The 17,388-nt window shown below is 46.5% G+C and overlaps 2 protein-coding genes across 2 annotated transcripts in view; one reads left to right on the top strand and one right to left on the bottom strand.

The window, feature by feature from the left end:
* arhgap23a (Rho GTPase activating protein 23a) overlaps positions 1-11,825 on the top strand; it is a 33,559-nt gene extending 21,734 nt beyond the window's left edge. The window contains 16 exon segments of the mRNA XM_069165401.1: positions 1,048-1,156; positions 1,284-1,323; positions 2,542-2,679; positions 2,776-3,084; positions 3,193-3,254; positions 3,454-3,572; positions 4,353-4,471; positions 4,583-4,735; positions 4,852-4,930; positions 5,017-5,090; positions 5,226-5,315; positions 5,409-5,534; positions 5,651-5,692; positions 6,713-6,806; positions 9,607-9,638; positions 9,737-11,825. Of these exon segments, the coding sequence (XP_069021502.1) occupies positions 1,048-1,156; positions 1,284-1,323; positions 2,542-2,679; positions 2,776-3,084; positions 3,193-3,254; positions 3,454-3,572; positions 4,353-4,471; positions 4,583-4,735; positions 4,852-4,930; positions 5,017-5,090; positions 5,226-5,315; positions 5,409-5,534; positions 5,651-5,692; positions 6,713-6,806; positions 9,607-9,638; positions 9,737-11,290 (3,140 nt within the window). The 3' untranslated portion in view covers positions 11,291-11,825.
* Positions 11,826-12,132: 307 nt separating this feature from the next.
* hexim1 (HEXIM P-TEFb complex subunit 1) lies at positions 12,133-16,649 on the bottom strand. The gene has a single exon (XM_069165402.1). It carries the CDS (start codon positions 16,447-16,449, stop codon positions 15,322-15,324), a length of 1,128 nt encoding a protein of 375 aa, XP_069021503.1. The 5' UTR covers positions 16,450-16,649; the 3' UTR covers positions 12,133-15,321.
* Positions 16,650-17,388: the final 739 nt, after the last annotated feature.

The following is a 17,388-nucleotide window of genomic DNA, read 5'->3' as shown; positions in this document are numbered from 1 at the left end:
CCCCCCCCCTCCCCGCCCCTCTGCCTCTCTTCCTCGCCACTGCATGCAGCAAAAAAAAATGAGATCTGTGGTTCCTCTTTTTATTTCCAACATGGATTTACGAGGCTTGCATGAGATTCCAAAAACCTGCTTGGTTTGTTGGACCCAGTTTTACATTGTAAAGAGCCTCTTTGGGTTCTTCACTGCAATAATTTCCATCTTATCAAACGTTTTTGTCTTAAGTCCTTAAGGTCTTATTTTCTGAAAAAGAAATCAGACAATTTCAACCTGTTTCTAATAAAAAACTCACTTGTTTAAATATTTTACTGACATAAAGTGTCATTTTCCATAATTCAAGTGCAGCATTTTTCACCTGATAATGCCGTTTTCATTCACAGTCCTGACAAATCATTTCTGCATAATTCATGAAACAAGTCACTTTTTTTTTTTATTGAAAACAGTTTGAAATAATCTCACCGAACGACAAGACATCACTTTTAGTGTTCAACAACAGACTGAAAGGACTCGACGAGAGGAAGTTTTCAGCAGTGCCATTGAAGTGTTTGCATGTCGGATTTGTAGAAACGTTTGTTCAGAGTGGTTTTGGTTATTTATTTATTTTATATCCGTGCATGAAGCCCAAAAAAAAAAAATCTTTTTTTTAAAATGTAATCTCTGGTCTGGTTTAAAGCGGAGATCTGCATGATACGTCTCCTTGAAGCACAAACGCATGTCCGTCTGTACTCACAGGGACTTTACCTGCATGCTAGTGGTGAGCAAGCAGTCCGGAGGAAATGTAATCTAACCCACTGCTCTAGGTCACGTCCCCACCGTGAACATCGCAACCACGTCACCTGTTCCCCTCGCCACTGAAACACCCTCGCTCCCCCTTCCCCCACCTCCCGCTTTCCTCCCTCACTGTCCCCATCTCCCAATCCATCACCCTCCACTCTGGTGATTGGCATTACATCAACAGTCTGTCTTTCTCTCTGTCTCTTTTCTTTTCCTTTTCTCTCTCTCTTTCTCTCTCTCTCTCTCTCTCCGCTCATTCATCCTTTCACCGAGCAGGCAGTATTAAATCCAGTCGCCGTTCCTCCTATCTTCTAGCCATCACCACCGAGCGCTCCAAGTCATGCGACGAAGGACTCAACACGTTCAGAGAGGAAGGACGAGTCTTGTGAGTACAGCGGAGCGGAGACAGCTGGCTGTTATTGGATGAAAAAAAAAAAAAAGCTTTATTTTATATGTTGTGTCTGGCAGGCATTTTGACCTTTAACCCTTTGTTGTGTTGTTGTTTTCCACAGGAGGCTACCAAAGAGAGTGAAGAGTTTCTTCACAGATGGGGTGAGTTCTTCACCTTTTACTTATTTACATGAAGCAGCACATTTTTTTTGGGGTGCTTTGCAGCTCTTCTGTGGGAGCACAGAAAGTGTAATTTAAATGAATTCACTCGGTCGGTCGACTATTAGTTACATGTTATAATGGTGTAAAATTCAAACCAAAAAGACGCAAACAAACGAGGACATCATACAGTTAAAAATACCAAATTTACCAAACTTGCATTGAATTAAAAATCTATAACTTGTGACTCTCTACAGAATTCAGTCACACAAACGTGATATTTCAAAGAAATGTTCCACGTCGTTGGTCAAAAAATTGCAAACAAGTGATCTGTGTAAAATGCTGCCTGAGGTTTGGAGGGAGTTTAAATTCACCTCTTGTTGCCACGGTTACCAGATGACAACCTTGAATTTTCTTTCCTTTTTCTTTTCCTCTTGAAAATTAAGTCACTTTTTGAGTTGAACTTTTCTCATAAAATCATTGAGATGTTTACCTGTGACATGCTAAAATGTAGCAGAGCAGAACAGAAGAGTCATACAGTCAGTGAAATGACATAATGATGTCATTTATAGTGGTACGTTTTGGCCTAATATTACCAATATTAGTGATTATTAGCCAACATGAGCTGCTGGTCACACCAGACCAGGAAAGGCTGCTAGTAACAAAAAAAATGTGTGCATTTTATTGATTCAACTTTTTTTTTTTTGGAGGACAAAAAAATGTATTTCTCACTTATGTTCTATAAGTTTTTAAGGTAATATTCAGCCATATACAAAAAGCACAGAGATGTCAGATAGACGTTTTTTTCTGAACTGGTGGCACTTCAGTTGCAAAATGCTAAAATGTAACAAGAGTAGAAAAGTCATGACATAATGTGCCAATTAAAAGATTGGAAAACCCCTTTGACTGTGACACAAGTGTTTAAACTGACTCCAAACTTATTGACTTATTGGATTTTGAAAAAAATCACACGGTTGCATATAGATAAGAATTTTTATTTTAATTGTTTTTTTAATTTGAATTTATTATCAGAAATGGGATGCCTTTTTTTTTAATTAATTTATTTTTTATCATACCTTTTGATTACCACACTGAAATAAAAGTGGAAAAAGTCTGATTTAATGGTGTTTATTTTCAGGCGTAAAGACAACAATGGGTAGAGGATTTAAAAAGGCTGACATGTCAACAAATACTCTGAACACGCTCCTGTCTGTGTTTCAGTCTCTGGACAACCTCGGCACCGCAGAGGAGGTCCGTTCCAAACGTCACTCCACCTCAGAGCTGGGAAACATCACTTACAGCGACGTACGGCGGGAAGGATGGCTGCACTTCAAACAAATCCTCACAGAGAAGGGCAAGGTGGGCGGACCTGAGCTCGACCGGAGGATAACGAAGGCAGGAAATCGTTGACAAGGATTCACTCGCATCACATCGCATCTCTTCTTCACTCCGCAGAAGGTGGGCAGCGGCATGCGTCCCTGGAAGCGGGTCTTTTCGGTCTTCCGCTCCCATTCGCTGTTCCTCTACAAGGACAAGAGGGAGGCGGTGCTGCGCGGGGCCACCATCGGAGGCGGGGCCGAGGACGAGCAGCCGATCAGCATCCGCGGCTGCCTGGTGGACATCGCGTACAGCGAGACCAAGCGGAAGCACGCCCTGCGGCTGACCACGCAGGACTTCTGCGAGTACCTGCTGCAGGCGGAGGACCGGGAGGACATGCTGGACTGGATCAAGGTCATCAGGGAGAACAGCAAGACGGACAGCGAGGTCAGAGGACGCACCTTTACCGATCAGATCTTCACGTGTTCAGTGTAGTGTGTTTTCACTGGAGCAGAGCATCACGGAGTCATCATGAAGATGTGTTTGTTGTTGCAGGAGCTCGGCGTCTCCAGACAGGCCCTCATCAATAAGAAGCTTAATGACTACAGAAAACAAAGGTGAGTCAGCTGAGGACCTGAAATAACCTTAAAATCGGGTTGCAATAATTAGCAACTCCAAAAAAAAAGTTTGAATGTGAGTGTAAATGGTTTTTCAGGATGCATCAGCTCCTGACCCCCTCAGCAGATATACAGTAGATCGTTGTCAATGGAAGACATTCAGCTGGACTTACAGCCGTCTCTCTGTCTCCCCCTGCAGTCCCACAGCCAGCAAGCCGGACTCGTCTCCCAGGTTGCCCCGCATGAAGCCTCCCTTCCTGCTCAATAAGCAGGAGAACGCTGCCGGAGCGCCGCGATCCCCGAAATCAGACGGCAAAGGTCAGTGTCGGGGGGGAAAGAACCGTCGATGTCGCTCAGTGGCATTTTTAGAGGGGACCTGGGGTCAATTTAACAAAATAATAACATTAAAAATAATTTTCGAGTTGCTACTTGTAAATTTGATCTCTACAAAGTTGTGGAAACCGCATCGTTTAGTCGTTCAAATTCACTCTTCTTCTAAAGGTGCCATTTGGTGAATTGTTGACAGAGCACACCTCCAAAACTGGCAACTGTTTTACATTTGTTTTTATTAAAATATCAGAAGTTATTAAGACTCATTTTCACCTGTAAGCTTTTTCACTGTTGGCATTAGCTATGGGTAATTCAGTTTTATATGACGAAAGAGAAATAAATCGATGAATTTGTTATTCTGCTTATAGCTAATAATTTTACGCTAAAACAGGACATTTTTTTTCAGTGTTTTTGACCATATTTTAACCATATTATGCTTTTTAACATGAACACTAAACAAAAATAAAAACAAGACTGACTTAGAACCAAAGTCAATATTTCTATGGCGCATATGCTGTAAACAGAACATGGAATAACCAAAGATAAGGCAGCATAGTGTCAAAGTAAGTAATACAGAAATAAAAATAAGATGATAACTTTTATTTGTATTTTTAATTCTTTACATCAAGATGTATAAGTCTTGTAGAAATCCTTTTACATCATTCTACAGGTATTAATTCTAATATCTGCTCATGCAGTCCCATATTTCCAGCATTGAGGCTCTGTGTCGAGCTCCAAAATCTAATGTAGTGTTCGATCCGTCCCCAGATGAGAGCAGCCCTCCCAAGTCTCCGTGGGGAATCAACATCATGAAGAAGACGAAGAAGACCGGACCCAAAGCTTTCGGCGTGAGGTTGGAGGACTGTCAGCCCGGCGTCGATAACAAGGTCGGCCGCTTCAACCTCCGTCTCCACCTGAACGCGTTGGAGCTGATTTTATTTTTTATTTTTTTCTCTTAATGCTCTGTGTTTACATCCGTCGTCCTTCTTCCCTCTCAGTTCATCCCGCTGATCGTGGAGATCTGCTGTGGTCTGGTGGAGGACATGGGGCTGGAATACACCGGCATCTACCGAGTACCAGGGAATAACGCCATGGTGTCGTCGCTCCAGGACCAGCTCAACAAGGGCGTGGAGATCAACCCCGCGGAGGAGGTGAGGGCGACGGGAAATAAACCGTCAAACCGGGCGGGTTTGCTTCGACTTTATTCAACAACACGGTCTCAGTCGTGTGCGGAAGGTGAAATATTTCCGTCCTCTGTCGCCCGCAGAAATGGCAAGACCTCAACGTCGTCAGCAGTTTACTCAAATCCTTCTTCAGGAAACTCCCAGAGCCGCTTTTCACCAACGGTGAGTCCAAAACACGACGTGACACCTCATGCTGCCACGCCGTCTCGCCTTTTGCACGCGTTTTAATATTTCTTACATCTTAACAGACAAGTACAACGACTTCATCGACGCCAATCGGATGGAAAACGCGTCGGACAGACTGAAGACCATGAAGAAGCTGGTTCGTCCGTGTTTGTTTTGTGTTCACGAGTTCAGTGGAACAGCATCATTTACCCTCCTGGTTAAAGTGTGTGTGTGTGCAGAAGTCCTGCAGGTTAAACAGGTTTATCATCGGTGTCGTTTGTCTCTCCGGCAGATCCGAGACCTCCCGGATTATTATTACCACACGCTGAAGTTCCTGGTTGGTCACCTGAAGACTGTGGCCGACAGCTCCGATAAAAACAAGGTGCGTCGGATGAGATTTTCTATTCAAATGAATCGTGTTTCCATGTAAAGTCCCTGGTATTAATGTCACCTGACCTCTGCTGGGCGCGTTCAGATGGAGCCTCGTAACCTGGCTCTGGTGTTCGGGCCGACGCTGGTCCGGACGTCTGAGGACAACATGAAAGACATGGTCACGCACATGCCTGACCGCTACAAGATAGTGGAGACGCTCATCCAACATGTGAGAGATGTGACGCCCACACACACACACACACACGCACACGCATGCATACACATAAACACTTAGTAAAATGGCTTTTCGTGCTAAATGTCTGTTTCTCTCTGTGACTCTTGTAGTGCACCTGGTTTTTCACAGACGAGCTGGACAAAGATGAAAAGGTTTGTGTCTTTATTGTGGGGAGCAGAAGACTTTAGAAAATGAAGAGTACAACAGGTGGTTTAAAAAAATGCAACAGGAAACATGCAGCAGCAGCTTTGAAAACTACAAGTCAGAGTGTAGCTTATTTTTTTTGGTTTTTTTTGCAGCCTTAACTGCAACATTAACTGCATCTATTTTTTATTAGCAGGTCACAACAAAAATGCAACCATATAAACAACGATCTAATAATAATTTGACACGCTCTGTAATAAGAGTCAGCTTTTAACAAACCCTGACATGTACTTCACTGGCTTATATTTGTAGCAGCTGTTTGACTTTGTATATTTAGTTTTTTGCCATATCGTGTGTTGTTACAAGATGGTGACAGTAAAAAAAACAACAACCTTTAATAAATGGGATGTTTTTAATGTTGAAGAAAAATACAAACTAAGGGGTTAATTATTTTTCATCATGTCATGGAGTCGTTGATCAAACCAATAAGTCACTGCTGTTTGATTGAGTGTGATCTTATTGTAGTATAGTATAACTATGACTGTTGGTGCTTCCGGCAAATATTTACACTGGGATTTTTTTTTTTATAGATAATGAACAGAAATGTGGACATTATGACAGCTGGAACAGTCTTTAATTCAAGAAATGACCAATTACTGTAATTCAGCCTTTAAAACCAGGAAAAGATATATATGCAATATTATGATGTTATGATTATCCAGAATCTAAGATAGCATCTAGTCTTATATCACAATGTCGATATAATATGGATATATTGCCCAGCCGCACTTAATCACTAAAAATATAGGTTTTAAGATGCTAAACACATTACAAAGTCCTGACATCTCTCTACTACCTGTAATAAATAATAACAATCCCCAGGGATATCTTAAAAAAAAAAAAAAAAAAACTCATTAAACATTAGACTCATCAATTTAGCAACACTTTACGGTTTATGGATGAGCTGCTTCAGTTCTCGCTGTGAGTGCCAGCCTCTGACGCTGTCGGCCTCGTGTCTGTCCCCGCAGACGCCGGTGGACACGGAGGACGTGCAGCCCGCCCCCAACATCGACCACCTGCTCCCCAACATCGGCAGGACCACTTTCCTCGGGGAGGCCTCAGGTGAGCGCAGCGTCCACGGCTCTCTGCCTTTCACTCACCGAGCCGACCGGTAGATTTGAAATTGCCCACCAACCCCCCCCACCCCACCCCAAAATGAATGCTGCTTTTCATTTAAAGCTGGAAGTAGGAAATTCCCCTCCACTAGTGTGCGAGTCCGGGTACTTTTCACACTCGAGTCAACAAATCTGCCAAGCTTCACGATAAAATGTAGGAGATGCAGTTCTTAGGTTTTAAAAGCATGTCAAGTGTAAATCCCCTCAAGTGTCTTCTGGCGTGAAGTCCGACGGCTCCATTCCTCCCGTGACTTGAGAGTCCAGCTTGGGAAGTTTGTCCCACTTTAAAGCCAGAATTTCCTACTTTTCCAACGGAACTGGAACGCAGCAAGAAGAATTGGAAAGTGTTGCGCTCGTTATCACGCGGGAGTGTTTCTGTGTTTGATAGCGTGCCTTTTACTTCTCTCCTCTCTGCTGACCTCTAAGATTTCTCCGCCTCCACGTTGCTCATCTTTCACTCTCTCTGTACGTTTCTGCATTTCCTTTCTCTTAGCTGAGCCTGTGGAGCAGCCACTGCGGTAGGATGGGAACTCCCCTGGCAATATGTGTGTGTGTGTGTGTGTGTGTGTGCGTGCGCGTGCAACTGCGTCAGTGCATCATATTGTGAAAGTGACATAATGGGTGTGTGCTTAGACGGAGTGTGTTAACGGTGGTGATGGTTTGTGTCGTCTCCATAGCCTCCATTACCCTCCTGAAAGTCGTGCGTCTCCCTCTCGGTGTCGGTAAAAAAACAACAACAACAACAACAACAATATGTCACTTCGCTGTCGCCCCGGTCTGACTAATGAATTAATGGATGACTGGATGCCCTTCTTGCCTGTTAACGCTGCTGTCTGTGACACTGGGGGTGTAAAACTGCCGTCTGTCACCGGGAGACGCCTCCCTCACTGGTGACCGAGCGCCGCTCCGCGATCATCCTACGGGGGGGGGGGGGGGGGGGACGGACGGTTGGTTTTAAAACCTGTGCAGCTCCACTCATCGGGCTCCGAAACTCCACTTGTACCTCTGGAGGGACTCTAGGTGGTGCCGTTTCTGACCCGTGATGTCAGTGCTTATTTACTTTTAGAATAAAATATGTTGTGCAAAGCGTCTTGATTGACATGATGATGATGATGAGACATAACAGACAATCTTTTCAGGTGATGTGAAGTAAGAATACGGAGCGTTAACACCACCAGAACAGGGCGTACACAAGAATAGCACGTACTGTAATATCCTCAACCTCATAAAATGTGCGTAAAATGGAACCGTACCTCAAATAATCTTGAATATTATAAGTAGCTATCTATAACTGAGTGAGGTATCACCATGGTTATTGAGCCTGTGGTCCATTGATGAAGAGCTTTTTGTATTTGCAGGGTTACAAACTGAACATTCAATGGGGACTTTCTCAGGAAAAAACCACACGCGGAAGCGCAGTTAGTGAAAAACTAACAGATTGGATTTCTGGGAAGTGAAGTGAAATCTAAAAACACAGCTGCATTTACCGCTTATCGCCATAGGGGGCGCCAAAGAGAACGAAATGGAGATTTTGAGTATTGAGTAATGTTGCACATTCGCTGAGAAACGTTAAAGGTAAAGATTAGTGTGCTGCAGAACTGTATATAGATTATTGTATGGAGTGAACGTCTTTATTTGACCCCTCAAGTTCATGTTTAATATTTGTAATATATTAGTAACAATCAGCAGATAATTTAATAGGAAAAATTACTTTTCCTTGAAGCTCAGAAAATAGTTGAAAAGGTCCAAGGCGAGTTTCAAGTGTCATCAGAAAGTGTCTTTTCACAATATTTTCAATTAGCAACATATCCTCACATTAGAGGAGCTGGAACCAAACATAGTTGTCCAGTTTTGATTGCAAACTCGTCAAAATGGCTGACCTAAGGACTTCCTTTTGGTGGGTCAACGATACAAAGACAAAAGATGAACCGTGAAGGCCAAAATCTCCAAGCTGGGCACAAAATGAAGGGATATTAACCACCGATGTCATCGGCACATCAGAAATGGCTCCTCCTCGAACCCCCCCCCCCTCCCGGAGATTTCATACGACATGTGAAAGAAAAACAAACCAGCCGCATCGGTGTGTTTGTGAGGGAATGTGTGTCTTTTCACTCTCTTGATTATTTCTGCTTCCTTCACCGACTGATGTCGTCAGTGTTTTTTTTGTTTGTTTTTGTTTGGTGATGTCATCGGTGTGTGCCGTGGTTTCCTAATGCCGTTTCACCTCCCCAACACCAACCCCCCCACCCCCGCCCCCACCCCCGCTTCCCCCCTCCAATCACTGTTTTGTTTTTTTTCCTCCACACACTGCAGTGTCTACATCTTTTCTCTTAGGGGGGTAGGGGGGGGGGGGGGCGTCATGATCGGAGGGCACGGAGGGAGACCCTCACAAAGGTCCTCACATGTCGTCAAAGGGATTTGTACTTTATTTTTGTAATCAGTCAGAAAGAGGACCCAAAACTGCAGCTGCACTGCTCACGACAACAGAAGCGTACAAGTATGTTGTGATGATGTCACAGCAGGTGTTTTCCTCTTTACAGCTGATGGAAATCTCTCCCCCTCCCCCCCCTCCCCCCCCACCGCTCCACGGTAATATCAAGCCTCGAACACAGAGAGCAGTGCAGGAGCAGTTTTTTGTGATTTATTGTCCCTTCACGGCCTCCGTGTCCTCCACCAATGACTGTTCTGGCCTTCTGTTGACTTCCACCGTTCTGACCCGCTGATGTCTTTGTTTCTTTTTCCCCCAGACTCAACCAACAGTGACTCAGCGAAATCTAAGGTAACGTCTTTTTCACACGGTGCGAGGTTATTGTTCAACATCGTGTAGCATAGAAGATGTGCCGGCGCTAAAGTGACGTCTCCTCCTCCTCCTCTCAGGGGTCGTGGGGGTCAAAGAAGGACCTCAGAGCCAAGGACTTCCTGACTCTGTCCATCATGTCCGCCGTCACGGGCCGCAAACGCAGGAAGCGCCACAACGGCCGGCGCGTGGGCAGCAGCACCGACGACGACTCCGAGCACGAGCCGACCAAAGCCGGGCACCCGGGGGCGGAGGAGGAAGAGGAGGCGGAGTCGCCGGTGGCAGACAGTGCTCCTCGAGCAGAGGGAGAGGAGGACGACGACGAAGAGGAAGAAGAAGAAGAGGAAGAAGAGGAGGAGAACGATGAGGAAGTTGCAGAAAGCCGAGCGAAAGAGGAGGTAGAAGAGGAGGCGGCGGAGGTCGTTCCCAGTCGGCCGTGCCGCAAGGAGGAAGAGGAGGCGGGAGGAAGGCAGGCGGCCTTGTTGTTGCAGGAGGAGGAGGTGCAGGCGGAGGCGAAGGGGCCGCCGTGGCGAGCGCCGGAGGACGCCCGCTCCATCGTGTCCGGTTACTCCACGCTCTCCACGTTAGGGCGGAGCTTGGGGTCGGAGGGGCGGGGCGACGACGCGGACGACGAGCACAGCGAGCTGGTGAGCGAGACGGACAACGAGAGCGGCTTCGCGTCGCGCTCGCTCACCCAGGAGAGGCCCGACAAACACCCGACGATGCCCGACAAACACCCGACGACGCCCGACAAACACCCGACGACGCCCGACAAACACCCGACGACGCCCGACAAACACACGACGACGCCCGACAAACACCCGACGGCGGCCGCCAGCACGCAGCCGGCGGCGCCGCAGCCGCGCAGCTTCCTCTACACACACTACAAACCCCCCGTTCTCTCGCCCACGAACCTTCTGGCCCCGCCCACTGCCCTCACACACACGCCAGACTCGGCGGAGAGGAGCGAAGGAGGGGCGCGCTCCACCACGCCCTCGTCCTCCTCCTCCTCCACCACTCACAGACTGCACTCGCGGCCCTCCTTCAACTCCCACAAGCTGATCCAGTGCGACACTCTGGCCAGGAAGAAGCTGAAGTCGGAGAAGTCCAAGGCTCGCTCGCTGGACCTGCTGGAGCTGTCCGGGGGCGCCGGCGCCGGCTCGGGCTCCGGCTCCGGGCCGGAAGGCGCGCCCAGAGTCAAGAGGGAGACCTCCAGAACCAACCCTTCGTCGGGCAGCAGCCAGGAGAGCCTGCGCCCGGCCCGACCCAAACCGGCCCTGCCGCCCAGCGAGGCCGCCTCCTTCACGCCGACCGGCCCGGGCGGCAGGTCGCTGCACGAGCACGTCTGCGCCCGGCTGCTCGGCTCGGCCGACGACCTGCGCATCGTGGGCCTGCGCAAGCCGCTGTCGCCGGAGACGCGCCGGAAGAGACGGGCCTGGCGCAGACACACCGTGGTGGCCTCCCCGACCGAGACGTCCGAGAAGAGACCCCCGCTGAACGTCAACGACTTCCCCTTGTCTCCCATCAACCAGAACCAGGTCAAAGCGCAGGGGCCGCCCCGGGACGCGGACGGGCTCGACCAAGGACCGGCCGCACGTCAGGCGCCCACCTCTCGGTTCCACCAGTACCTGTGAGCCTGCTTGGTTGGTTTCCAGGTGAACCGTCAGCAGCAGCAGCAGCACCCTTTATTCTTTTCGATGAGCTCCGTTTGCATGACGAGGGGCGTTCCAGTGTTGCCAAAGCTTTTTTTTGTGTGTTTTTTTTTCCGTTTCCTCTACGTGTGCTTTTATAGAAACGACACAGGGACACAAACAGACCTCAACCACCAAATCCACGTCGCAGCCAAGAATTCTCTTCCCCGCCGGGCATCCTTTCCGGGTCGTCTTCTCTTCCCTTCCTTCCCGGCCTCGACTCGCAAGACGACACAAATCAAAGGGTTTGAATCCCTTCGGGTGGCCGGAGGAAGATGCTTGAAACGCGGCCTTTCCTCCGGCTCCCCGAGAAAAGAAATGGTGCTTTTCTTGTCGCAGCGGGGTTTTAACTGTATCGCAAAAAATGTTTCCGAACCCACGTTCAGTGATCCGCGAGAGACGGCCACGAGAACACAAATTTAAAAGTCGTTTTAAAACCATTTCAAGAGGGAGATCAGCTGATTTTTTTTTTTTTTTTTTTCATATCAGTCTTCCTAATCTGTTCCTCCTCCTCCTCCTCCTCCTCCTCCTCCGACCACAGACACTGTAACTCTCTCGCTTCCCCTCACGGGAGATCCGTTCGGTCGCCGACACGCTCGGTTACAGTCGCCTCTCTCTACTTGTTAATAATGTTTATGTGTGTTTGCGCAACAATATTCGTGATCATGTCCGAGCGTGCAGGTGTTTGAGTTGAGCAAAAAAAAAAAAAAAAAAAATACATTTTTTTGTAACATTTGTACAAAGCCTTGTTAAGTTAACCTTTTGTAAATATAAATATTATCATATTTGTTTTTACTTTTTTTTTTTTTAATGGTTTACAAAAAGTGCGTACAAAGTGCACAGTCGTTTCCTTCAAGATGTTACTTGAAATGTTTCCCTTAATATATTCTTTTTTTTGTTTGTTTTTGTTTTGTTTTATATTCAATATATATATATTATATATATATATTTTGTATTAAAGTTAAAAAATAAATAAAAAAAAGTACTTTTATTGTGATTTCACCTCTCGGGCGTTACCTGTTCGACGGAGACGAGATGAACGCGACTCCGACTGTTCCTTATTTCCTCATCGATGGCCTTTTCTCTCTCCGATTCGCAGCACTGTGCAGGAAACCTTTTATCTCACCAGGCGTCGTCTTAATACTCCCGATCGCTGCGCGAAAACTCTCCAGTAACTGCAACGCAGCCAGCGATGAAACGTAAATCCGGTTAAATTATCAGGTGGCACTCGCGACGGCTGACCTCGTCGTTCCCTCGGTTACTCGTGTCCGGGATTACCGAGCGGTCGCCCCCGCAGATCCGCTCGCACTCACTGAGCCGGAGACGAAGTACGAAGCCCCGACGGTGTCTCGACAGACTGCTGCGTCTCTCGGCGTACTTGTTACCTCGGGTGGGGGGGTGGGTGGGGGGGGTTACGTGACGAGTTTGTTTTTTCCTCCCATCGGGTCAGGTTGTGATAAATCCTCCCCCGGCTGAGGAGGTGGGGAGGGGGGGGGGGAATGGTACATTGCAGGAAATGAAAGCAAGAATGTCGTAAAATGTTCTATTGTTTCTTGAGCGTGGATCCAATTTGCCACCAGAGAAGAAAAAAAAAAACCCAACAACAAAAACAGGAGGTGCAGCTCGAGGAGTCGCCAGAGACTCGCCTTGTTTCCATCTGACCAAATAACCTGGTGAAGAAGAGTAGCAGTGATGATGATAATAATAAATAAGTTCTAGTCTTGTCTTACCTCAAGATTTTTTTCTACAAGTGCCTGATTTCTGGAATGTGTTTTTTTTTTGTTTTTTTTTTTTGTTCTGCAGTGCCATGCTCGCTTCTCATCTTCCCGTTTCCCTCGTCGTTATTTCTGGGTTCTCGCTCCCTCCTCTGCTGTGGCTGACGGTATAAACTAAGGCACGGACCCCAAAGATGTGTACATTAATTACAAGTGATATAACTGAGAGAAAAAGAAGAAGAAAAAAAAAAGAAGAAGCACACTTCAAGCCAAGGACACGTCTATGCACTTCTCTTTGCCTTTCAAACGGAGGCATTAACAGCTATTTACCGATGCTGCTTAAGAGGGGGAGAAAAAAAAAAGAAAAAAGGCGTATTATTCTCTCAGCTGCTTTTTCTTAACAAACTGAGGTCATCTCTCTTTTGCCTCGTAACCCACCGTGTGTGAATATGGTACACCTAACAAGCCCTACCCCCCACCCCCTCCCCGCCCCTTTCCCCTCCCTTAAACTGCATTAGGTCATGCCAGACAACATCCAGTTTCCTCCAGATGAAGCAGCCCATCGTGACTTCATCGAAAAAGGAAACCTCAACAGTTGGTGTGTGTTGTCTGAAATGTGATTTTTACCTAATGTCCCATTGTTGTATTTTCAAATCTTTTTTTTTTTTTTTTTTTTTTGTACATACTATCTTAATATGTAACATATTGTATTGTGTACATTTGGAATTGCTTTCGAGTATAACTAATATGAAAATGAACTGGACTTAAAAAAAACAAATTTAAATAAAAAGGTTGTCCGCCTGAAATCATTTCCCCTCACGGCTGTGTGCTTTAAAGCGAGGTTATATGATGTAAATAAACAGAACTATGTTTAAGAAAGAAAAGAAAAAAAAAGGCTTCACGTGCGTTTGATTTTGAGATGTCTTTTTGTTGTTTTTGTTTTTTTTTGCAAGACACACACTTCACAGGAAGCTCTTGTGGCTTTTGCAGCGCAGGCAATTTATAAATAGGAGCTGAATGTCGCCCCCTGGAGGCCGCAGACTGGAAATGTCCCTCCAGGCCTCCGGGCACAGATTGCCTCTCTGCACGAGGGAAAACTTACTCTAAACCACTGAGGCTCGTATTTTTAACTTGTATATTTATGCATTCTGTAAACATCGGCTGTAACACTGGAAATCTGTTTAAACGGATTATCCTAAAAAGAAAAAAAAAAAGCTTTATTAGCACAATTTTCTGCTGATTATTTTTTTGGAGGGGGGTGGTGGGAGGGGGAGGAGGCTTTTCACGTGACCACACTTCTCCAGATTTGATCAGAAAGAAGGGCAGTAAAAACCCATTTTTGCATTTCTTCCTGCCTCACAGATTTAGCTGTGAGTGGGTTCTCCTTCATAAAAAGCAGCATCTCCTCCACCTCCTCCACCTCCTCCCCCCCCCCCCCCTCCTCCGCGTCTTCTTCCTATTCAGAGCCCACTCGTGTCGTGTGTCTGGCCCTGTCCGGGATCCTCGCAAGAAAAAAAAATAAATAATAAAAAAAGATTAGGGATTATAATCTGACAAAAGCCACGGACAGTAGTTCCTCACTGCAGCTTTTATTAACCGCTTCCTGTTGTTTGGTTGTTATTTTTTTGAGCAGGCTTTTACAACACATGACAGCTTGAAATCAGAACTTCAATATATATATTTTTTTATTATTATTATTGGAACTAATGTTAACACACAACTGTTAAAATGTTCACTCTGGAGTTTACTGCTGCAAAACAAATAAAAAATAAAAATAAAAAAAGCAGTCTTTGCAGGCTGGCCAGATTAGCTGGAATTTCTTTTTTTTTTTTTTAAGTTTCTGGGAGGAAATGCCACATACAATGTTTGTTTTCTTTAAAAATTACAAATGAAACGGCATATGTCAGTGGACACCAACTGAGTTGACCGGGAAAACAAACAAAATATTCTGGTGTTGTTAAATACCTTCTCTTTATAAAAAAAAAAAAAAAAAAAAAAAAAAAAAAAAATCTTAATTTTGAAATATTTACATTTCTTCTTGAAAAACAAATTTGATCAGGACACCTTAATAGAAAAGAAACGTCAAGTATTGCATCGCAATGCAAGGACTTCATTGTCCAGATGACAAAGTGATTACACAAAACGGATGACAATTTGGTTGTTTTTTTGTTTTTTTAAATGCAGTAGTCCCATGTTGTTGTTGTTGTTGTTGTTGTTTTACCTTATTCCAATGGTTTTTCCCTACTTGACATGTGTCCTTTAATTTGTAGCGACCTGCCCCCTGTCCTTGCTGGGCTGGCTCTGCAGGAGCAGCTCCGTGTTTTGGGCTCTCAGTCTCTCCAGCTCCCTCTCCATCTCTCCGACCCGGACCTGGGAGATCTCCACGGTCAGACCGCCGGGCTGCACGGCGCGCCTCAGCCGGTTGTTCTCCTCCTCCAGCCGGGACATGCACTTCTCCAGCTCCAGGTACTCCTGCACCAGTTCCTGCTTGGTCATGTTCTGCAGGCTCTCGACGTGGTACATCTCGTAGGTCTCGGAAAAGTCTCTCTGGAGAAACTCCCCACCTGCGTTGCCGGGCCTCCCGATGCCGTCGCTGCCTCCTCCGCCGCCGCCGCCGCCGCTGCCGTCGTCGTCGTCGTCCTCCTCGTTGTCGAAGAACTCCTCCTCGCTGCCGGTGTCCTCCATGCGGGCGCCGACCCCCAGAGGCCGCCTGACCCCGGTCTCGGTGTTGAGGTCGGGCTCCTCTCGGTCGTGCTCGTCCATCAGGAACTGGGTGGTGTTATAGGGGGCCACCGGGAGCCCTTTGGCGAACATCTCCTCTCTCATCCGCGAAGCCCTGGCCGTCTCTCTCTCTTCCAGGGCTTTCTTTTCCTCCCAGGAAAGTTTGTTGTAAGGCTTCCAGTTGCGCTTCTTCCTGGAGGTCCTGCGCCTGTGCCTCTTCTTGCCCAGGCGCACATCCAAGCCGGTGTCGGAGTCGACGTGCAAACTCTCCTGCACCTGGTTCAAAGTCTCCTGCAGCGGTCTGTCTTCGCCGTTTTTCCCTTGCGAGGTGTGATTACCGTCGCTCGCCGAAAGAACACCGGCTTTTTGCTGAGGCTGAGATGCAGCGGGGCACTTCGGGTGCTGGTTTCCGGATGCTAAGGCAGGGCACACCTCCCTCTGTCCGCCTTTCGTTTGCCATAACTTGTCTGTGTTGATAGCCCCACAGTTCTCCGCCCGCCGCTGCTGCTGCTGCTGCTGCTTCTGCTCTCTCTGTCGCCCCCTGTCGCCGTTCAGCGGTCTACCATGGTTGCTGGCCGGGAGATGCTCCAAACCGTCTCCGCTGCTCCCACCTGATGGCCTGCCTGAAGTTTTCAGGTGATGGGTCTGCTCCACCGGCTCCGTCATCCCGATGATCCGCTCCGATGGCTCCGCTTTTCTCTTTTTCTTTTTTTTTTTCTTCTTCTTCTTTTTTTTTTTTTTTTTTTTTTTTTTCCTAGCACATTTTAGATGACGTTCATGCCCTTCGAGGCTTGAGCTTCAAAGTTCGTGAAAAGACGTTCAACTTAATCCGAACCAAAATAAACTTATTCCAAAAAAAAAAAAAAAAAAAAAAAAAAAAAAAAAAAAAAAAAATTACAATGAACCGAAATTGATAAAGAAAGTTTTTTTTGTTGTTGTTTTTTTTTTTTTTTTTTTTTTTTGGACGTTTTCAAAACAAAACTCTCGCAAAGTAAAAGTACACTTCCGAACAGTAAACACTTGTTACTCCTCCAAAGGGTTTGTCAGAGCAACTGTCGCTAACTACCATTAACCGTTTCGATGCTGTCAGAACTACCGCTCACCGGGAGACTACGTTCTACCGTCACAACAGTGTCCCGTGTGCTTCTCAAGAAGAGGGAGCTCGTATTTATATAGCAGCTCCGCCTCTGGCCGCGCGCATGCTACTGCTTGTAACGCCTAATGAATTGTGGGGCATGTGGTTTTAATTCCAGCCGATCATTGGCGGAGAGCTCCCCACCGAACTACATGTACCACAAGTCTACGATAACTGACGAGCATTTCGACCAATCGCATGTCAGGATCTTGAGCCCGATAAACCCCGTCCTTCTCTTTTTTGATTGGACAAGAGAGCAACTTTACTGTTGCTAAGCTTAAGGTATTTTGTGATTGGACGGTCTAACGGTCAATCAAAAGTGCGTAATCCTCACCAAGAAAGCAGTCCCGGGCATTTTTTATGGACGCTACTATTTACAAATTAAGGGGGGCACGATTAAAAGTTACGATATACAAGGTCGCTTAATCTCCTTAGAATGACATAATATCGAAGCGAGAGCAAATAAGAAG

The sequence above is a fragment of the Embiotoca jacksoni genome, unplaced genomic scaffold (assembly GCF_022577435.1).
Source record: "Embiotoca jacksoni isolate LCO1_2020_lvr unplaced genomic scaffold, fEmbJac1.0.p SCAF_34, whole genome shotgun sequence".
In the NCBI taxonomy this organism is placed as follows: domain Eukaryota; kingdom Metazoa; phylum Chordata; class Actinopteri; family Embiotocidae; genus Embiotoca; species Embiotoca jacksoni.
The sequence above is the reverse complement of the archived record's forward strand: the minus strand, read 5'-3'. Positions and strand labels throughout refer to the sequence as shown.

What these genes read in the sequence shown, in the direction of transcription:
- hexim1 (XM_069165402.1), bottom strand. Translation starts at nt 16,449, where the DNA reads ATGACGGAGCCGGTGGAGCAGACCCATCACCTGAAAACTTCAGGCAGG.